At 41.3% G+C, this 22,177-nt stretch overlaps 2 protein-coding genes across 16 annotated transcripts in view; one reads left to right on the top strand and one right to left on the bottom strand.

Annotated features, from left to right (window-relative positions):
- REV3L (REV3 like, DNA directed polymerase zeta catalytic subunit) overlaps positions 1-2,815 on the bottom strand; it is a 152,785-nt gene extending 149,970 nt beyond the window's left edge. For all 4 annotated transcript variants that reach the window (XM_019734940.3, XM_019734942.3, XM_088795507.1 and 1 more), the window contains exon 1: positions 2,159-2,815. Coding sequence is in view for 2 of the 4 variants with exons in the window: in XM_088795507.1 (XP_088651633.1) it covers positions 2,159-2,297 (139 nt within the window). In the remaining 2 variants the exon portion in view is untranslated. The remainder of the gene's footprint in view (positions 1-2,158) is intronic.
- Positions 2,801-22,177, top strand: part of LOC109449076 (uncharacterized) — a 112,928-nt gene continuing 93,551 nt past the window's right edge. For 2 of the 12 annotated variants that reach the window (XR_016020207.1, XR_016020206.1), the window contains exon 1: positions 3,036-3,137. Coding sequence is in view for 1 of the 12 variants with exons in the window: in XM_088795510.1 (XP_088651636.1) it covers positions 2,981-3,137; positions 6,698-6,759; positions 13,288-13,575 (507 nt within the window). In the remaining 11 variants the exon portion in view is untranslated. The other 10 variants (XR_016020202.1, XR_016020200.1, XR_002137639.3 and 7 more) reach the window with 10 other exon arrangements.

Raw genomic sequence — 22,177 nt, 5'->3', positions numbered from 1 at the left:
TTTTACTGGGAGTTTCTGACATGCTAAAAATGCTGGCTTGATTTCTGACAGCTGTAAACTCTAAATGTATGCCAGTGACTTCAAAATTTTTCACCTGTTGGGGAAACACAGAATTTTTTGTCTAAATATGAACTACACTTACAGCAAACTCAATGTGATAATCTTTAAGAACTTGAGGTTTGGGTTTCTGTGTAGCAAGTTTTATATTCTCAATGTATGTACAAAAGTCTTACTTTTATATTCATTTACATTATTCATTTCAGATATATTACAAAAAGTTTGGGCTTTTGTGGAGGGGAGGGGCTGGTAATTTATTTTAAGATGTCCAGGAGGGAAGAAATAAACATTTTCATAGAATAGTTCGTGTCTTTTTTTAAATAGTGAGAAACACAAAAGTACATCATATTTTTTATTTTTTTAAAGAATCTTTTCTCACATAATAGAATTCTTGCAAGCTCACAGTGAAATTCATTTCCACAAACAAAACTTTCCTATAAAACAGACCTTGAAAATCACTCAGGGATACATATTTAATGACTTGTGTAGAGAAGAAAAAAACTGTATGTAGAAAATCACCCAAATCATACAAACTGTAATAACACACAGAAATGCCACAGTATATCCTATGAACATGTCAATTTATAATTTGGAAATCTCACTGAACAGAGCTATATCAACGTCACTGTCTTACTCTTTCTCTGCACCTGAACTGAGAACAAGCAGTATATTACAGTGAAATTCCAATTAGAAACAAAGACAGCAGCACTATATTAAAAAGGCAGAAAACCTATCCTTCAGAACACTTATTGCCTCTTATTTTCCAGCCCCCAAAGTTTCAAGTGTTAATTATACTTCCAATAAATTGTTAACAACAGTCAAATTCCCCATCTTACAAGGTCCATATCCTCAAAATCTTTTGCACTATTTTAAAAAGAAGTACTCTATCAGATCTCACTAACAACATTGAAATTTTAACAAAGAGAATTCACATTAAAAGATAACTGCTTGGAATGAATGCTTGTGTTTGGGAAAGTAGCACTATTATCGTGTAGTCCCCAGAAACTGACTGTAGTAATAAGATGCATGGTGATTAGGGCAAGGAGCATCAAGTGGGAAATGCTATCTAAAATCCCACAGGACAACACACAGCTGGAGTAAAAGCATCCCTTTCTGGAGGCAGCTCCATTATTTCATGTAGGCAGTTCAAAGCGTGTAGAAAAGCAAAACTGAAAAACACCTTGTAAATTTGGCCACTATCCTGTTTATATTATAAATCCCCAAGAGCTTTTGAGAACATAGCTTCTGTCACTGCTGTCCCCCCACCTCGTCCTTCAAAACAGTTTGTTTTAAATATACGTGTATTTAAAACGCAACTCTACAACCCAGCATAGGGGCATTTAAAAATGTGCTGCTCAGTTTAGCTGTAGACGTTTGGCACCGTAAACACGCATTTCCTACTTGCATGGACGCACATTTCCCTAAAAGCATTGCACCTGAGGGACGCTGCCCAGTCCCCAGACTCCGAGGCTGTAAACTCTAAGGAGTCACGACCTGCACTCACAGCAAGCCGAACCACACGGTCACTTCAATTAGAAAGATTATCTGGCCCCGGGCGCCACTCTTCAGCCTACGGCATCTCCGGAAGGGGCAGAGGAGAGCGCTGGTAGGAGGCGAGGAGGAGCGACTGACAACAGAGCTGACACTTCCCCACTCCTCTTAAAGCCATTTCCAGAAAGGGGCACTTGGGAGACGCACGGGGTGTCCGTGGTCCCACTATCCACCGACCTCAGAGCGAGACCCTACGAACCCGTTCAAGCGGGACACGGCGCAGCGACCTGGCCCAGCCTCCGGGGCGAGAGCGCTGCTCACAGGCGCTCAACCCCCCACCCCCCGCCCGCGACCCGGGAGTGCGGGTCCCGCTTTCCGCCGCCGCACGCAGTGTAAACACACGGCGCCCGCCGCCTCCCCGCCGGCGGGGCGCAGCGCTAGCTCGGACCCACATTTTTGCTCCTCGTCACGCGCGGGAAGGGAAGGGAAGGCGAGAGGGGAGGGAGACGCGGCAGCGATTCACCCAGAGGGCCCGCGGCGTGCGCGCGTGTGCGCGGCGAAGAGGGCAGCCCCGCCGGCTCCCGCCCGCGCGCGCCCTGCGCCCGCTTACCTGCCGGGGTCGCTCCGAAGACTCGCACCACCGGCACCTTCTTGACAGGGGCCTGGGTGAGGGGGGATTGGCAGATATCCAGCCCCTGCAGCGGGCTGGCCATGTAGTAGTCGGCAGTCACTATCCTCACTGAAAACATGTTCGCTGCCGCCGCCACCGCCTCCTCTTCACTAGCGACCTGGCAGCGGCAGCAGCCGCGGCGGCTCCTACCGCAGCGGCGGCCCCACAGCGGCGGTGGCGCCCCCTCCCCTCCTCGGCTTGTCCCCCTCCCCTTACACACAGACACCGTAGGCAGCGGCGGCGGGCGGGGCGGTATGAGCAAGACTGCCGCCGCCTTCTCAGGAGCACCCGGCGAGGGGCGACAGGAGAGAAGCCCTCGCGCTTTCGTCGGTGCTGTTGCTGGTGCTGCCGCCACTGCTGCGGCCGCCGCCGGGAATCACACGGGCTCCTCGGTCCCAGGCTGCAGCTCTTGTTGCCATGATGATGATGTCACGGACGCAACCACTGGGGGAGGGGAGGAGGTTTTGTGTGAGTGTGAGTGTGTGTGTGTGTGTGTGTGTGTGTGTGTGTGTGTGTGGCGGAGGGAGGGCTGTGAGCAGTTGGGGGAGGGGACGCGGCGGGAAAGGGAGGGAGCAGGGCAGGCGCCCGGGCAAGACACCCCGGCCGAGGTGTTTTCGCCCCCGCCCCCGGGCAAGCAGCGAGGGAGTAGGGCTGGCAGAAAGCCGGGCCCGCGCTCGGCGCGGCGGATCGATGACTCGGCCAGTGGGCACGGCCACCTGGGTGAGGGGCAGCGGAGGGGGCGGCGGAGCGCCGATGTCATAGATGGTCTCGGAGGGGCGTGCGGGAATGGGGGCGCCAGCGCCGTTTTGGCGGTTAGGCGGGATTGGCCAGAGCTGCGGTTCTCGCGCTCGCCGCGCCGACCGCCATTTCACATCCCGCAGCAAAGGCGGGGGCAGCCGCGGAGACGGCTTTTTACAAGGTAAGGAAACCCACCCGCGGGAGGCGGCAGCGGAGGCGCAGATCTCGTGCCGCCGCGGCCTCGCGGGAGGGCGGGCGGCGGAACAGGCGGGGCCGGTGCGGACGCGGCCGGCCCTTTTCAGGGAACGCCGCGGCTCCGCGCGTGGCCCGGGGGCGGCGCGAGGGGCGGGGGCGCGCGAGCGCGGGCTCAGTCCTATAAAAAGGCGGCCCCTGCGCTCTTTCCAGAACGTGCCGCGCACTTCCCCGCTTTTTCTCCTCCTCCTCTTCTGCTGTGCTTTGGCGTCTGCGCCCGGCCACCTAAAGAGATTTATTCAGACATGGCTCTGCTCAGCTTTGCCCAGGCTTGGCCGACCCAGTGCACAGGATTTCCCACCATGGTGTTTTTCTCCCGCCCCTTTCCTTCCTCTCGCCCTAATGTACCCTTCCTCGGTTTCCGCCTCGGGCCCCGCGCGCGTGTACTTGTAAGGACTTGTCAGCTCTCTGTGACTTCCCTCCTCTCCCTCCCCCAGAGGAGTGTAGGATTAACAGCCTTTCAGAGAAATTTTCCGCCAAAGAAAAAGGCCGGTGAGAGGCACCGCGTTAGATGTGGACTCCCAGTGTTATTCATTAACAGGTTGTGCTGGGTTTTGCTATCCGAAGGCATTAAAGCACAAGGTGGTGGGGAAGGACCGTTAGGCAAAACAACTTTATTCAAAAAGGGCGGAAGTAGGACTGCAGTTGTGAAATCGAAAATAATGGTAGTAACAGATGCAGCTGGGTTGGCCATTATATTGGAACCGATGGGTTTTCGTCTGACTTGGTTACTAATATTGGGTGTGACCTTGAACAAATAATTTGGTTTTATGGGACCTCAGTTTCCTCATGTGTGAAACGAGTTTCACTTAGAAATCCATAAGGGTTTCTTCCCAACAAGAAGATTTAAGCAGTAGGAGGCAGAAACCATGGTTTCAAAATCGAAATATGCCACTGAATTAGGACTTTTGACAATCATTTTCAGCCAAATAAGAAACCATTCTTTCACATTTATGTATTATACAGGTGTATTTTAATAGTAGGTTGTCATTTGAAGTGGTGTTAGAGATTTCTCGTGTGGAACCATTGTGGTTCTTCAAATAGAAAAATCAAAAGGCTCAAAGGGACAGATCACTGGTGAGAAGCTGTCTATAAATTCTATAACATAATGCTAATAAGAATTTGTGCTCCAAGGGGTTTAAGACTGATTACCACAGTAAATTAGCCTGCAGTTTTCAACCTCAGAGCACAATTATAAATATAGGTGGCAAGATTTCTACTAATGTGCAGGAAATTGCCTAATATTATTTTTAAGAGGCAAATTCTTTTAAATTGATTTAAGTTTTAGAAGGCTATGGAAGTGATTTAAAAACAGGACTAACATGCTAACGTGTATTGTCTGTTAAAATAAGTATTTTGTCAGGCTGAATGTCATGCACAACGTCAGATGCACATAGCATTCTTTGGCACTAGAGCGTTCTATAATGTTTTGGCCCTTACTAAATCGCATTTTTTTGGGATGGGGCCTAGAAATCTGTATTGTTAGCAACGCCGCCCACCACTCGCATGATTCTTAAGTAATATATAATTGAGACTCCCTCTACTATAGTATAATCACCCATAATATTTATACTATTCCTAACTAGAAAAAGGCAAAAGCATCAAATTCACATGTTAGCTATTTCTAGAAAAGGGTTTCTTTCCTCTTGAATCAATATCATTTACTTTTGAGAAAAGGGAATTGCAACCACAATTCAAATCCTTCTATAACTAGGAAGAAACCCGAAAAATAGTTGCAGCATGAAATTGGGATATTGTGTCTATTGCATGTATTTGAGTTCAAGTTGATGCTCAATTGAAAACTTGACAATACTCCTAATTAATCACTATCAAATGCTTTTATAAATATATTCTCTTGAAGTAAGAAAGAGCTCTGGAATTTTGAGTCAGAATGAAAATTTTTAAGCCATCATTTACTAGCTAAATGAATTTGGACAGAGCACTTTATTTTTTGGAGTTTCCTCATCTAGGAAATGGATAGTCATTCCTGTTTTAACTTCTCAGGGATAAGTCCCAAATGAGATAATGTGTGTGAAAGTATAATAAACTGTTGACATCCAGAAGTTTAACTCATCTAAAAACAGTAAAATCACTTGGAGTTGTCTTCATACAATATGAGAAATGCCAAAATTGAACTCTATACTTAATATCCTTAAAACATCTCTTTTTGTTGTTGTTGTTATTGTTGAGTGGCTTCTATTTGCCAGGTGATCTGAGATACAGTGAGAAGCAAAACAAACATGGTCCCTGCCTTTATAGAGCTTACAGTCTAGCATCTTAGAAATGTATTTTAGTCACATCAACTGACATTTTATCGTCTTTTCTAGTTCATTGACCTATACTCATCATGTCATGCCTTTAGTAAAGGCCTGTCCACCCTCCTGTACTAATACTGTTCAGTATCTGTTAGCATCTACATGTTAGCAATTTATAATCTAGAACAGAAAGCTATGGCTACCCTAATTTTTTGGTAGATATTATAAAATGGCTTACTCAACGCTCATTCAACCCTTTTCTAGCTTGCTTTTCTGTACTTTAGAAGCTAGAAAATTAAAAACTACAAGTCTCCAGATTCCCTTGTGGCAAGAGTTCTGGCATGAGATAAATGTGCGGTGCAGGTAAAGTTTAAGAATAAGGGGGACGGAAAAGACCCTGATTTGTAACATTGGCCAGTTTTCATGGTGCGAGTGAATACTTCTAAGCTACCAAAGTGACTTCACTGTATGTGGAGTTAGTGGCAGGAGATGCTAACAATCAACAATCTGGCTTCAGCATATCACTACGTATGACCTAGTTTCCAGCAATCAGAGGCACACATTTAAGATGTGGATGTGAAAGTGAGCAACATGATGCCTCAACTGCACTCAGGGAGATGGGATTTTCTGGCAAACGGCATGTGGAGGTGTCTGGTTCTGGGCAGCTGGGGAGGAGCTGTGGCATACACTTTTAGTCATAGGTGCTGACTGGCAGCTGGTGCTGGGATGTGTTTCCGCTAGAATAGCCCTGTGATGTGAGATGAATGTTCCTGAGTTTCCTGGATGTTGTTTCTAACAATGTATTATCCATGCCTGGTTCTCTGGTCCTCTCAGAGATCTGTGAGCTAAATACTACCCTTTAATTCCTTTTTGCTTAAACTAGCTCAGTCTCAGCCAGCTACATCATTTGTGAGGTTAAGAGCAAAATGAAACATGTGGGGCCCTTTGTTAAAAATGCAGGAAAAACGTGCCATTATATGACTATGCACTAAAATATAAAGCTTTTTCTGTCTTCTGTCATCTCTCCTTGACTTTTTATGATTTCCCATTGGCTTTTTAATGTCATTCTAAGTAAAGAAAAATTAGAATTTTTAAATTATTAGAATGAATTTTATTCATCTTTATATTGTACAATGCCATTTATAAATGCAAATACAAGAACATTTAACTCTTGCATGGTATCACCAAAATGACACAATTCATTGCATAGCGTGCGTGTGCATATGTATTTCAGGCTTACCAGAACAGTGTAAATGCGGCAGAAGACCAGCTCGACTGTTTCTGTTTCCTTTCTTGGTACGCATGCATTCTACCAAGCTGAGGAAAGAAAGACGGAAAGGAAAAGGAACTATGGATTGCCCTACCTTTCCCCTTCCTTCTGTGTCATCATTTGTAGTGGAAGTCGTCGTACTGGGAAGTAACACCCACTAGTAAGAAAGGATATGATGGGGTTCTTTGGTCACTTGTATTTCTTAGGCTGCCGTTGCCTTCTTTCTGCTCCTTCTGAAGCAAGTTCTGGTTCAGATGGAAAGCATAGCCTCTTGGAGCTGTCACCACCTCTACTAAATCAGTCATAGATGTGACATGCTTGCCTTGTACTCATTTTGTGACTCTCTGAGTTCCTATGCGTCATAGGTCCACCAGAATCCTGAGCTTATGAGGCATCACGAAGACTATGCAAACGGGATGGCAAGGAAGAAAGGACACACACACTGCCTCCTCTGCTTGTGTGAATGATGCATTGTACCACTGGACTTCTTTTATAAAATAGACATTCACACATAAAAGTATTAAGATTTTCAAAATGGTGACTGCAGAGCATTAAACCAGGGCCCTGTCTGACTACACAGTTGGCATGCCTGTGAGGTTGACCCCGGGCTCTGTGTTTCTCAAGGGGCCTCCTGATATTTTGAGTGAAATAGTTCTTCATTGTGCAGGATATTTAACATCCCTGGCGCCTAGGCACTACATGCCACTGTGACTGAAATGCCCCCGTACATTTCTAAATGCCCCCAAAGAGGAGTTACTGCTCTCCACTGTATTCCTAACTGCCTGCAGCTAGGAACCACGATCATTCCAGATCTAAGAAAGGCCATGTGCAGTTTTTGCTAGTGATTCTCAAGAAGAGCAAAATACATAGTGGAGTTGAAAAGAGTTCAAATTTCTCATACCTAGGAGAGTAGAATTATGGTGACTTTCCCCCCATTGTCAGAAAAAATGATACCACCTACCTTGGTGATGAACAAATATTTGGGATGAAGTTTAAAGGTGATCAGTGGGTTTTATGTGTCATATGCATATAAATGGTAGTTGAATCCAGATAAATGGCAATTTCTGGTAGGTGAGAACCACAGAAAAGCAGAACGATTTTACATTCATCATCTTCATCAGTACGCTGAAGAGGGGAAAAGCCTGGAAGGAAAAACTAAGAAAGTTGTCGTAAGAAACTATGATACTCTTAATATATTAGACTTTGAGCTTAATTTCATTGTCTCTTTTTAAGTTTAGTTCTTGATTTAAAAATATTAACATCATAGCATATTAGAGCTGAAAAAAGATATCCCAAATTGTTTCCTTTATCACTATACTAATAGCCATGTAGAGATTAAAAGCTCTATAGACCTGGCCTTGCCTTTGCTAACTCTGAACCTCAGTTTCTACGAACCTCAGTGTTCTCCTCAATTAAATGGGGATAATAGTATATTATCTTAGGTTCTAAGTCATTTCACCAAAAACCAATTCATTAAAAAGTAATTTTTACAAAGAATACATTTGTTAAATTCAAGACGAATATTCCCTAAAACAAGTATTTGGTAACTGATTCTTTGGCAAATTAACTTTTAGCAAAATCTACTGTTTTCCATCCTTATCAGGCAAAACTTAAGGATTAAATGATGTATTAAAAAAAAAGTGCTTAGCAAAATGCTCAATAAATCTTAAGTTCTAACCCCCTAACATTCTGACTTTAAGTATTGCCCATTCTGTCTCCTGAATATGCCCATTCCTGTCCATATAATTATTGTCCTCTGTAGGCTTAACTAACTTTTACGTGGACATTGCAGTAGTCATTTGATTGGTCTCTTGGTTCATTTTCTTCCAAACTTATTTAACACACTACTGCAAGGGTGATCTGCCTACCACATACATTTTAAATTATAATGTCTCATGTCACCTTCTCCATTTACCCTCTAGCACTACTGAAGTACTTGTAGTTTCTTAAATATACCATTCTTTTGAGAAAAGCATCAAATCTCTGTGCCTTTGCCTTTCTAACTGGAATATCTTCCCCGTTACATCTCCTGTCAAAATTCTTATTCGCCTTTCAAGTGTTGGCTAAAATGCCACTTCCCTTGTAAAAGTTTCCCTGATTTCCCCAGGCAAATTTCAGTGCCTCTCTAGGCTTTCACTGCTTTTTGTACATGCTTCTGTTACAACTTGCAGATTGTAGTAGTTGTTTGTTAGTCTCTCATTCTAATAGATGGTTATCTCCTTGAAGGAGGGGACCATGCCTCTTCATCTTTCATATACTAGCACCAAGGATAGTGCCTAAAATATGTCTTCAACATTTATTGAATTAAAAAATTAAAAGACCTATTTACAGTCCTCTCCAGTGCCTTCCCGCCATACCTCCATTTTATGGATCAGGAAGCTGAGGCCCAAAGAAATGAAGCTATTTAGTGAGAACCTGTGCCTTCTAACTCCAGCCCTGTTACTTTTACTCCTATGATGTAGAGACTCTTCTGAGTAGTGTCTGTATACTAGTCATAGTTGTTGTAGGAAACAACCCGTCTTTGTCAGTGTCTTTCTATTCATCTGTAATCTAGAGAATAGGCAGAAGGGCATAATGATTTGGCAAGATTCATATTTTCTTCCTTATTCAATTGTCTGTTTTCTAGTACAGTAGTACCTTGGTTTTCGAACGTCTCCATTTACGAACATTTTGGTTTACTAATGCCGTAAACCCGGAAATAAATGCTTCGGTTTTCGAACATGCCTCGGAAGTCCAATATGTCATGCAGCTTCGGCTGAGTGCAAGATCCTGAGGCCTAGCTGTTTTCAGATGTTTCAGAACGCGAACGGTCTCCAGAACAGATTACGTTCGAAAACCAAGGTACCACTGTAAATTCAGTGAACTGCAAAGTAAATTATTCTTTATTGCTTTACCTTTATAGACCTCAGTTTTCTATACTACTGGAGGGTTGAATGTCTGATGCATTTAGATCTGTGGTCCAGAACCAGGGCAGTTTGGGCCCCCAGGGGACATTTGGTGAAATATCTGGAGACATTTGTGATTATCACATCTGAAGGAGTGCTACTGGTATCAAATAGATACGAACCCAGGGATGCAGCTCAACATCTTACAATGCATAGGACAGCACCCACAGCAGAAAGAATGATCTGGTCCAAAGTGTCAATAGTGCCGAGGTTAAAAAAACCCTGATCTAGTCTAAAGGAAATTTTTACCCAGCCCTTCATCCAGCATCTTGCCGCTATGAAACCATGATGGAGAAGAAACTTCCCAGAAGGGACTGGAAGCCCTAAGTAAGTGGGGGAAAACTCTGGAGGTAAATGCTATCAATTCTACCTGCTCTCAGAAGACTTCATGCAGGTTTCCCCAATTTATTCATAGCACCTGCCTGTGTAGAAGATAGGCACATAAATATGTATTGCCTGAATGATTAATAAAATATTTTCTGGCTAAAAGAATGGAGTTTTATTTCTCTTTTAAGCTAAAAGGAAGTCAAATTAATCATTGTGGTGAGAGATGAATTTCTCGCTGTTCTTATCTTTTTAACCAATTAATCTTCTCAGTTACAGGGAAAAGGGAAACTTTTTAAAAACAACTCTCAACTCTCCCACTTCCATAAATTAACAGTAATAATTTTAAGGGAGAGAGAGAGAGACCAATGAGCCTATAAATTAAAGATGATATTTGAGGAACAAAGAATGAAAGAAGTTTTCAGAATAGAGCAATATTAGAACTGATGCTTGAGCCCTCCAGGACCCTCATTTAAATTAGTTATTTAGAATTGATATTGGAGCATTTCCCATGGATTATGGCTGGGAAGGAAGAGACCAAACACACAGAGTAAGGTCAAATAAAGTTCCCAATTTAATCAAGATATAAAATCTCAGAAACAAGGTGTCTATATAGAGGAACATATCTCAGGGTAGTTTTCCCTGGCCTCAAAGCCCTCACTGCACTTTTATATTCATAGCTTAAATCACATTCCAGGAAAAGTTCCGCTAATCATCTTTGTTACTGATAGTGAACTCGCTGGGTTTTGATCCTCGTTTTACACCCTCATTCCAGGGGCCAGGAAAGACTATTCTTAGATGTGTAGATACAGATCAACACTTAAATTTCCTTACTTTCTCAATAAAATGTAATTTTTCAATCTTAAAGGTTTTAAATGCATAGCATAGAAAATACGGAAAACCATAAAGAAAATATGGACTCTCAATCCCACTCAGAGGCAGTCATGATTAACATTTTAGTCCACTTTTTTTCTAGAAAATTTTTCTAGAAATACATAGTGAAAATAATGCTCTGATTTTGTTTTTGGGTTTGTTTCTTTTTTCTTTATATTATAGCAGAAGCATTACCCATGAATGTTAAAATTCCATTCAATTATTTTAATGGATGCAGAATATGCTGTGCTGTGGACATTCGATAGTGTACTGTTTTCCCTGTGGGCCAACAGAATGTTTTGAATTTTATATCCCGCTGAGCAGTTGCTCCGTTTTGGATCCTACCCTTACCTCATCAAAGAACTTACTTTACTTGACAGCATCAGTTCCCAGTACGTGCCACGTGTCTTCTCTCAGAGAAGACAGAATTGTGTGTGATATTCCTTCTGTCTGGTCTGCTCTTCCTCCATCCACCTCTATTTGCCCAGTTAATTCACTCTTTAGATTTCAGGTCAAAGGTCACTTCCTCAGGGAAGCCTTCCTAAACTCTATATTTGATAATGGTTCTCTGTTTCATACTCTAATTTTACTGTGTTCCTTTTTTCTATAGCACTTGCCTCCGGTTGTGGTAATCCATTCATTTGTGTAGTATTTGATTAATTTCTGTTTTCCCCCCTTGACTAGAATACTACAATCATCATCTGGATAAGCAGTGATTATAAGGCTGTTTATAATGCATTTTAAGGCCGATCAATGTAATCTTATTCATATCACTGACAAGATAGGTTAATGCTGAGGACTGAAGTACAATTAGTCCAAAAATACTTATGTGCAAGACATTATGCTAGGTGCTGAGAATATAGAAGTGAAAACAACAGGCATGATTTCAGCCTTCGTGGTGCTTATAGCCTAGTTTGGCAAACTGTTTCTGTAAAGGGACAGATAAATATTTGGCTTTTCAAGCTATATTGTCTCTCACAACTACTCAACTTTGCCGATGACACAGAAGAAATCATCAACAATCCATAAATGAAAGTGTGTGTCTGGGTTCCAATAAAACTTTATTTAAAAAGCAGGCAGGGGGGTTGGATTTGACCCATGGCCTGTTGTTTACTGAGGCCTGGTCTAATAGACAAGACAGCCATTAAACAGATCATTTGAGATGATGAATACTTCAAAAGAAAAGGACAGAGTGCAATAAGGTCACGTGGTAGAACTGTCTAACCTAGTCTAGGGAGAGGAATAAAGACTTCCTTAAAGAACATGACCTTAAACTAAGATTTAAGGAAGAAGAGAGTTATCTGGATAAAACTAGGTGCAACAGACTTAGTGAAGACCTAAAAGCATGGAAAGGGCAAGACTAGAAAAAAATTCAGTCTTAAGCTTGGCACTTGACAGAGAGTGGGAGATGAAATTGTGTAAGGATAAAGAGTGAAAAGAAAGACTCAGAGTATTGAAATTTTTTCAGAACCCAATATTTCATTAGAGGAAGAGATGGCAGCAGGAAAAGACAGAAGGTGTAGCAGTAGCAGGAAGTTTAAGACCTTAACAGGCACTCTAGCCTCCTCTTCCACCTGGATGTGTAGGCTATGTATGTTGGGAGATATTATCCTAAAGGCTATGGGAACCTCAGAGAACTGACAGACTCTCTGAGGGAATATATATATATGTATCTGTGGGCTGAGCACAGGGTGAAGGGGAGTAGTAGGGTAGAGAATGAAAAGGTAGTGAAGGAATCAGAAATAATAGAGATAGGAAAGATAGGAACACTTTGCTGTTATGGTATATATATATATACCATACATAATTTTTTTGATAAATGAATAGAAGGATAACAATATAAGAGCAAAGAATCCAAGAAGGAAAGGGTTTCACTAACAAGTTGGTTAATAGTTTTGCATGCTTAAAAGAGCTCTTGATGGAGACTAGTTTCCTTGGCTAGCTGGGAAAGGATACAGGTAAGGGCTCAGCCACTCGTGATGCCCTAGCGCAGGATTAGCCTGACCTCTTCTTCCTGCCTCTAGGAAAAGCTGGCCTGATTCTTTTCTTCCCCAACGGTTTCAGGAGTAGGAATAGAGACCTTCCTATGTCAGTACATGCTCAAAATAAAAATATAAAATTAGAATAGGAGCAAGATTTTTCATAGATTACAGTAATACCAGCTCAACTGTTACCTCTTCTTTCAGTCATTTATACTAAATGTGTATTTTATTACTTAATTCTAAACTTTTTGTGTTAATGTTTTAACTTTTTATTAACTTCTTGTTGCTATCTATAAACTGCTATGTAAGGTACTGTGGGTGATTCAAAAAATGTAAGATAGGACTCAAGTATTATGTAATTGACCAATAAGTTGTAAGCTTCTTGACATTAGAATCATATTTGATGTTTCCTCTTTTTTTCCTTGCACAGTGTCAGACATATGGTTGGTACTGCAGAAATCAGTTTCCCCTGCCCTTTGTATTGCACTATTTGGTGACCGCCAAATGGTGTCCATCTAGACACTTCTGTATGACGTGGACAAAACCTGCTGCTTTCTCGGAGCCGGCCCAGTGGCCAAGGTGGTTGGAGCTCTGTGCTCCTAACGCCAAAGGCTGCCAGTTCAATTCCCACATGGGCCAGTGGGCTCTCAACCGCAAGGTTGCCAGTTCAATTCCTCGAGTCCTACAAGGGATGGTGGGCAGCGCCCCCTGCAACTAAGATTGAACACTGGCACCGGAACTAAAATTGAACACGGCACCTTGAGCTGAGCTGCCACTGAGCTCCCAGATGGCTCAGTTGGTTGGAATGCGTCCTCTCAACTATAAGGTTGCCGGTTTGACTCCCGCAAGGGATGGTGGGCTGTGCCCCCTGCAACTACTAATGGCACTGGACCTGGAGCTGAGCTGCGCCCTCCACAACTAAGACTGAAAGGACAACAACTTGACTTAGATGGAACTGATGAGTCCTGGGAAAAACACACTACTGTTCCCCAATAAAGTCCTGTTCCCCTTCCCCAATAAAATCTTTTTAAAAAATAATAAATAAATAAACCAACTTAGCATGATTCTTTACAAAACAAACAAACAAAAAAACCCTGCTGCTTTCTGAGGCAGACGATGACATTCTGAAGGTATCAGTGACAGTAATTTCAGCTTGTTGAAGGTGGAGGTTCTTTGTGTGAAGGTCAGCCTGTCAGTAACTAACATACCACCCCATTCTTTTAAGATTATAAGAAACCTTTTAATGTGTGTGTTTTTACACTAAAAAAAAAAAAAAAAAAGACTATTGGAGTACTATACCCAGTGGTCTCACCAGATGTTTTAAAAATCAGAACTGGGTGGGGTAATGGAGTTGTAATTTATTTTGAAAACATTTATTTTCACAGATTTATGAGAGAGGGGAAACAAGATTTTTCTTGCCTGAATCAGCAGTTAATTTCATTCTCCATTCAACTTTGGTAGAAAAGACCTAGCCTTAGGATGAAAATGTGAAGCTAAGGTTCTTACCGAGTCTGAAAAGTGATACAAAGATTAGTCTTAAGACTTAAGGGCAACATTACTCATTTTTCTTAAGCTAATGCCTATTTTTGTAGTAGTATGAACTGTTTCTAGACTAAAAGCTCATAAGGAAGGGGGAAATATCCCCTTTCTGGAATAAACAGTCCCCTTTACAAAGCATATCCACAGTCTTTCAAGACTTAATGTTTTCAAGACTGTGGCACATGCCTTACAGTCTTCCTTCCTCTTTACCTTAACTCCTGCCCTCATCCTGAGTGAATTCGTCACCCAAGTAGAGAGCCCACTAGCCCCAGCCTCAGAGTTCCTTGACATGCTTGTCTGGGGTGATCTTCAGCCATTTGTTTCTATTGTCACCCCCTGTAACTTGTCATACACCCAATCTGTTTCACCTCTAACCTTGTAAATGTAGACTTCACATTCTCTGCCAGAACTTCATTCTAGCTTTCACTCAGTGACTCACAACCATTCTGTTTCCTGACATCTCATTTCCAGTGCTCACTCTACCTCGGCCTCTCACCCTTCTCAGATTTCTCTGACTTGGGACCTCCAATCCACAGACCACTCTTTTTTTCTCCTCATCAGCCTTCTCCTGCCTTCCCTTCCTTTGATCTCCCACTGCATTCTATTTTCAATTACTTTACCACTCTCTTGCCAGGAACCACATCTCCTTAGTCTTGTTGACTTCCTATCACTCGTACCTGGCAAAACACCATCTCTAACTGGGTGCCCGCACCCAGATTGCTGCATGCATCCAGATAGAAAAAGTAGCATTGCTGTGTAGCTTGGCATTTAACACTGTACATACAGGACCACAGACTTGAGCTAGATCACTCTCCATACTGTTGGGAGGGGAAGGTTATCCTTATAATGTATTGTCTCTGCCATCTGAACCTCATACTACACGTGCCAGGGTAGAATGTTATAAGTTCTGCTTTGTATACCCAAAATTAGAGATAGGCTGACTCATTCAATTATCATTACCCTCTCTCTGACTCTTCCTTAGCTTTTGTGCTACTTACCTGTTTTACTTTATAGTTTTGGATCTAGTTTATCCAATCAGGTAAATTTCTAATGTTTTTTAAATTAATATTTCACCAGTTAGAAAGAAATGTCTCAAGCATAATACAATGAAATGATAACTGAAGGAAAATCACTCCTAGGGATATTTACCCTTTTCAGTGAATCTGAGTGGTCTCTAGCTGTAACTCATTGCCGGGGGTCTTAGGCTTAGCTCCCTGGAGTCATTTCATTCTTGCTTTTCCCAGCTTCTGCCTTCCATCATTTCTGATCCCACAAATTTTCTAAAACCACATCCTCCCACCCCCCTCAGCCCCCCTCTAAAGTAGCAAGGAAAGCAGTGCTACTTGGGTGGGGAAGAGTGGTGGGCACTGTTTGTATGTATAGGTCATTTATTGAATGACAGTGTAGCATACTGGTTAAGAATTTAGGCTCTTATGGTCCAGTTTCCCTACTTACCTGCTCTGTGACTTTGGGCAAATTACTTTCTGTGCTTCCGTTTTCCCATCTGTAATATACTGATACCTATCTCACAGTGTTTTCAGGATTGAATGACTTATATTAAATGAGTTAATACTTTAGAACTGGTAAACACTCAGTAACTGTAAGCTACTCATAATTTAGAGGCAGCTTGTCTATTTCCTAAAATACATTTATTCATTAACAAGAAGAGAGTAATGATGAAAGCTAGGAGCTATTAAAATTCCATTGATTGGATGTAAAAAGTACACTTAGAATTGCAAAAGACCCAAGAAATTATTTAGACCATTGGTTCTTAACCAGTAATATGCATCAGAATCACGTAGGAAGTTTTGTAAAGTTCCCCAGGCCCTCCCTTCTCACATCTAACAAGCAAAAATATCCACAGGCAATTCCAAGGCAGTTTTCCTAGCAAGAATCACTGAAATTTTATGTCTTTAGGTTTTTATGATGAGGAAATTGAGACTTAGAATAAATCTAAGACCCCACAGGGTAAATGTGGTCCTGGTCACCTAGCTCCTTGCTAAGTGATTTTCCTATTTTTCTATGTTGCTTGCCAAATATATTAATTTTTAAAGACACTAATATGGTAGTTTATCGTCTCAGTAATATCAGGAAGAATGATACAGGCTTTAAAAGTGTACATTATTCGGCATTTAATTAAATTCAAAATAACAAAATTTATTTTACAATTCATGCAGAGGACTAGTGCACATTTACAAAAGGATTTAAAGTGAATTTTGCTGTGCTTTTCATGTGGACATTAGTCTTTGCCACAATGCTTGCTGCTAATTAGTTCAAGGAAACACTGTGTGTGGCAGAGAGCTATTCAACCCAACCTCACAGGTTGACAGGCAAACGAATGATTTTTGGGGCAAGGTAGCTGTAGGAATTATACTCTTTAGAACTCTCAATAATAAAATATGCATTTTTTAATATATTTATAAATTTATATATTATATATATATTTTGTGTGTGTGTGTGTGTGTGTGTGTTACATTTGTAACTTAAAAAAAAACTGTAAAATATTCTTGGAATCTTTCCAGTCTATGAATAGTTAATTTAGAAAAATCAGAATTTATTACTACAATGTTCTTATTATAGCTTTACTGATTGGTAGATTAAAAGTCTAAAAAATAAGGCAAAACAAATTTCTGAGTTTTGCTATTTGGTATCAGGTAATATGATATAGCTCTTAAAATATTTTTTGTTTATCCATAATATAGAGGAATAAAAAAATATATTAGAACTTGAATGTGAACTTGTGCAAATATGTGAAACAAATTAAGGTGACAGGTCAGAAGCAAGAAAATGGAGCTCAGATTAAATCTACCTCTCAAAGCAGGTCTATATACATTTCACTGTATTTGCTATTACAAATTTATTTCTATGTATGTGTTTCTTTTCTAGAAATGATAAATGGCTGCCAACACAACTTCTGATTCTTAGACAACTCCATTTTACCAGCAAACCACTCATTTTGATTTGGTAAATGCTATGCGCAAGCCCTAAAGAAGTCTACCATCCCAGGTCCCCATCAACCTATTATTGAACCGCTTCGACTGTGTCTTTGCCTGATTCCATTCCTACCCTTCACTCTGCACTTCATCGCAGGTTCAACTTTTGGATCTTTTTACTTGATGCTTATGTTGGCTTCCCAGCATCTAACTCTCTTCTCAACCTGATCATCTTTGGTTTAGACTCACCTTCCAGTTCCAAGCTGCCAAGATTTGTACTCCTTAATTCCAACAGTTCAGGAATTCCTGACACAGCCACTGACTGCTACCTCAAGGCGACCAGCCCCAAACACTAGCCCCACATGATAAACAGCCATTTATTCATCTGTTCAATGGATTTTAGTCATCACTACTCTGTGTAAGGCACTAAACTCCTGGTGAATACAAAGATTAATCAGTGACAAATAATACAAGTATATAATAATTTAAAATGGTATGTATTTAATTCATATGAAGTGTGTATATAAAATAACACATTAATTAACAAAAGCTTCAAATAGAAAGATCCTTAACCAGGGAGTTAAGGGGAATGGTACAAGGGAAAATGACCAATAAGAACCTAGGATGGTGGGTCATGGATTTAAAAAGATTGAGAACATTGGCAGGTGTTAACTAGACTTTTCATGTGGGTAGGATAGACACCATGGAAGAAAGACTTTCCAAATAGTGAAACCAAACCAACCGGATCAGAAAAAGTAAGTTATGTTAAAAAAAACTTAATTGTTTAGATTGGTTGACGGTATAAGTAGGGAGTCGAAGAAAGCCTAGGAAAATTTGTTGGAACCAGGTTATGGGAGGCTTTGAATACTGAGGAGTTGAGAGTGGGCAAGCGTGTATTGGGGAGTCAGAAGGTTTTGAGCGGGAAATGATTTACTAGCAGTGGTATACAGTAAGGATTTGGTACTAAGGAGATAGGCAGGCAGAGACTGCAGACCAGCAAATCAGGAGACTAATCCAGTACAGGCATTCCTTGTTTTATTGTGCTTCGCTTTATTGTGCTTCACAGATGTTGCATTTTTTACAAATTGAAGGCAGGACCCTCCACCAGCAAAAAGATTGACACTTGCTTTATTGCGATACTTTACTGTGGTGTCTGGAACCAAACCCGCAATATCTCTGAGGTATGCCTGTAATCTAACGTAGGCAGGGCCTGGAGATGAAACTTTATTCATTTTATTAAGTGAGCTATTAAGGTGCCGGTGATAAAATGAGGACTAGGTCCTTGTCATGAGTGAATTTTCAGTCTAGTGAGACATTGATCTCTTAAAGGCTCCTAGAGGGGTCTTTATGCAAAACTTTGGGACCACTTCTGACCCTTGCCCTGTTACCAAGGAATGAGGTCCTGATTTAACAATGGGATGTATTTCCTACCTTCTAAAACTACGTTTCCATTTTATTAGTCTGTTAAGGTAAAACTATCCCAACCACTTGTACATAAAGGAAAGCAATTTATTACTTAAAACAAGAAAAGACAGGAATACTACACCAGACAAGGCAAAAAAGAAAATGACACATGTTTGAAAGAGAACTGAAGATGATGTGGAGATTGAATTGGAGGTTAGATTCGGGGCAGGACAACCAGGGAAGAGGTTATTGTAGTAATCCACCCGCTTGATTATGAGGGCCTGAACTAGAGGAGCAGGAGAGAAGAGGAGTCCTTGGTGGCTACTTCCCGCCACAATCCCTCCTATCACTTCTGTCTGGCACAACTAAGGGATGGGAGGGGACTCTCATTTGGAATTGAATCTTGAACAAAGAGGGACTCAACACAAGAAATGCTGTTTACTTTTTCAGACTTAGAGGTAAGGCTCCTACTGTCAAATAGTCTCTTTGCTGGTTCCTTTCTTATTTGGACCGTAGTTTATCAGCCTTGACATTGATCCTGTGAACTTCTTCATAAATTCTTGTTTTTGCTTTAATTAGCCCAAATTGGTTCCTAGAGCTTACGATAAAAGGGGGAAAGAAAAAAAAAAAAGCCTAATTGACTCTGTATGTGATGTTTGAGGTGCCTGCGGATAACCAAGTAGAGACAGATGGTTGGAAATACGAAACTAGGATAGTGGTTCTCAAAGTGATGCCCCAGCATCCCTGAGAACTCATTAGAAATGAAAATTCTTGGGCCCCACCCCAGATTACCGGGGCTCTAGCCATCTGAATATGAGTAAGCCCCCTGGGTGATTGTAATGCATGCTATAGTTTGAGAACCAGCTGAACTAGAAGCTCAGAAGGGAGATTGGGAGGGGAGGTAAAGATGTGGAATGAAGAATGACAGAGAGAAGGTGAGCCCCTGAAGTAGACGAAACAAACAGACTGGGACAACCGCAGTGCAATTAAGGAGGGGGAGATTTAACCAAGGTGTCAGGTGATCTACAGTGTCAGGTACAGAAGTCAAGGTGGAAGAGGACAGAGCCAAAGCTATATGACAGACCATTAGGAGGTGTTTGGTGTCATTTAAGAGAGAAGTGGTATAGATAACAAGAATAGGTCATGAGAGAGCAGAGGCCAAAAAATAAAGGAAACTTGTAGCTGTTTGGGAATGCAAGAAAGAAAGTTTCCATAGTAAGGCCAAGAAGAGTTTTTTTCAGATTAGGTGTTTCCTTTAGCTTTTGCTGTATAACACTCTAAAACACAGTGGCTTAAAACAGTAATTATTATTATAGTTCACATGTCTGAGGGTTGGCTGATGTCAGCTGGGCTTACTTGTTCATCTGCAAGCATACTGGGGGCTCTACTCTAGACTGGACTCTTAGTACCTATCTGTCATCCTCTTCCTGGACTATCTGGCTTGCCTGGGCATACCTTTCTCATGGAAATGGAAGAAGAGTTTTAAGAGGACAAGCAGAAACATCCAAGGCCTAGATTCCAAACTGACACTGGCGCGTCTGCCTCATTCTATTGGCCAGAGCCTGTAATGCGGCCAAGCCCAGATGAAAAGATCGGGGAAATTGAATTCACCGCCTTAGACAAATAGCAAAGTGACGTGCCAAAGGGCATGGGTTCATGGAGAGGTGAAGAATTGGGACCATCAATAGCCTAGTAGGGATGACCTGGGCGTGCTTGAAAGTAGAAGGGAAGCAATATGTAGAACGAAGAAAGTGAAGTAAGGAGAAAGATCAATACCTTAGCTCAGAGAATTAACCTTTGACAAAAGGAAGGGCACTCCTAAGAATGGAAAGGGAATTTGAATTAGATTTAGCAGATTAAAACACAGCATGCCCAGTGAAATTTGAATTTCAGGTAAACAATAAGTTTTTAGTAGTAAGTGTGTTCTATATAACATTTGGTAGGCACTCAGTACATAGATTGCTATGTTTTTATTATTTTAAATACCATTTAAATATTTCTGTAATGCAATATTTGGGACATACTTGTACTAAAATATGATTCCTTGTTTATGTGAAATTCAAATTTAACTGGGCACCCTGTATTTTATCTGGCAACCCTACTTTAGATGAATTTTAGATAACTCCATGGTAAGATAATCAATAAAGGGATAGATGTGTGGATTTGGGGATTTAATCCTGGCGGAGGTTTGGAACAGCTGCTGTGGATGCTGCGAAGTGTCAATGAAAGGACTGCTGAGCAGCAGCGCAGGCCCACTTAACAGGCAGCATGCCTTTTCCTTGGATTAAATCAGCAGTAATGTTTCACTGCTGGAAAGCAGGAGCAGTCACAGAGATTGCTGGTGCTGGCAACACCTTGGCTTGACTTCAGCAAGAGACGCCTGCGCGGGAGTTTGGGCGTCATTGAAATGACAAGGGGTCCAGATTAGACAGGGAAGCAGGTGAAAGCAGAAGGTGAACGAGTCAGAGGGGTGGAAGTTCACTGAGAAGCAGCAGAATTTACAATCTGGGGAGAATAGTTGTATGATCATGGGAGTTAAAATCCGATTTCACATTACACAACTGGAGCGAAATTAAAAGCAAGAGCTCAAGAGACAAGCTACCTGGTTTTAAGTGAACTAAATCATGAAGTACCTAGAACAGTATGTCTAGTACACAGTAAGTCCTCAAATGTTTGCTATGTTTTAGTATTTTAAATACCACTTACATGTATATCTGTGATCAATAAGTGAGAGTGCTTTAGAGAATATTATTTTAAAGACAAATGGCAAGTATCCTTGTGTGTTTTCCGCTTTAGTTATTAGGTTGGTGCAAAAGTAATTGCGGTTTAGAATGTTAAAAATAATCGCAAGAACCGCAATTACTTTTGCACCAACCTAATAACATCCTATGTTTGGTAAATATATATATATATATAATTAGCTACCTGTTGAAGTTGGAGCTCACGCACCTTTACCATATAAGGTTGTTTTCTTTACTATTACGAGAAAATAATAATCATGCTCAAGTCATATCTTTCTCCTCATTTCCCTCTAGGTGACCATGCTTTGGGATTTTCATAGTTTGAGTAATTCCTCTGGGCTCTGCCACCCAGCAAGTTTCCTCCCCGGGATTGTGGTTCTGGGAATGTGAGCAGCTTGTTTTCATGAGATCTGCACCCTGACCTGGGCTACTGTTGTGTTGGTGGTTGTGTTGTTTTTAGTTATTTCTTCCATCTTACACAACTTTTTGTATATAAAGACTTTTGAAAAGTGAACATTTTATGGGGATGTTTTCCTTATACAAAGAAAAATTAAAACTCTTTTAAAGTAATTACTCGTGTCTTATATTTTTCTCTTTTGAAATAAATAAAAGTATTAATTGATACTGCCTAGAAAGAAAATAGCCAAGGAAATGGTGTGCTCTTAATGTTTTAAAAGAAGGTAATATTATTCTCTGTTTGAAT

Source organism: Rhinolophus sinicus, chromosome 2 (genome assembly GCF_057876585.1).
Source record: "Rhinolophus sinicus isolate RSI-liver-muscle chromosome 2, RSI-T2T, whole genome shotgun sequence".
Taxonomy (NCBI): Eukaryota; Metazoa; Chordata; class Mammalia; order Chiroptera; family Rhinolophidae; genus Rhinolophus; species Rhinolophus sinicus.
The sequence above is the reverse complement of the archived record's forward strand: the minus strand, read 5'-3'. Positions and strand labels throughout refer to the sequence as shown.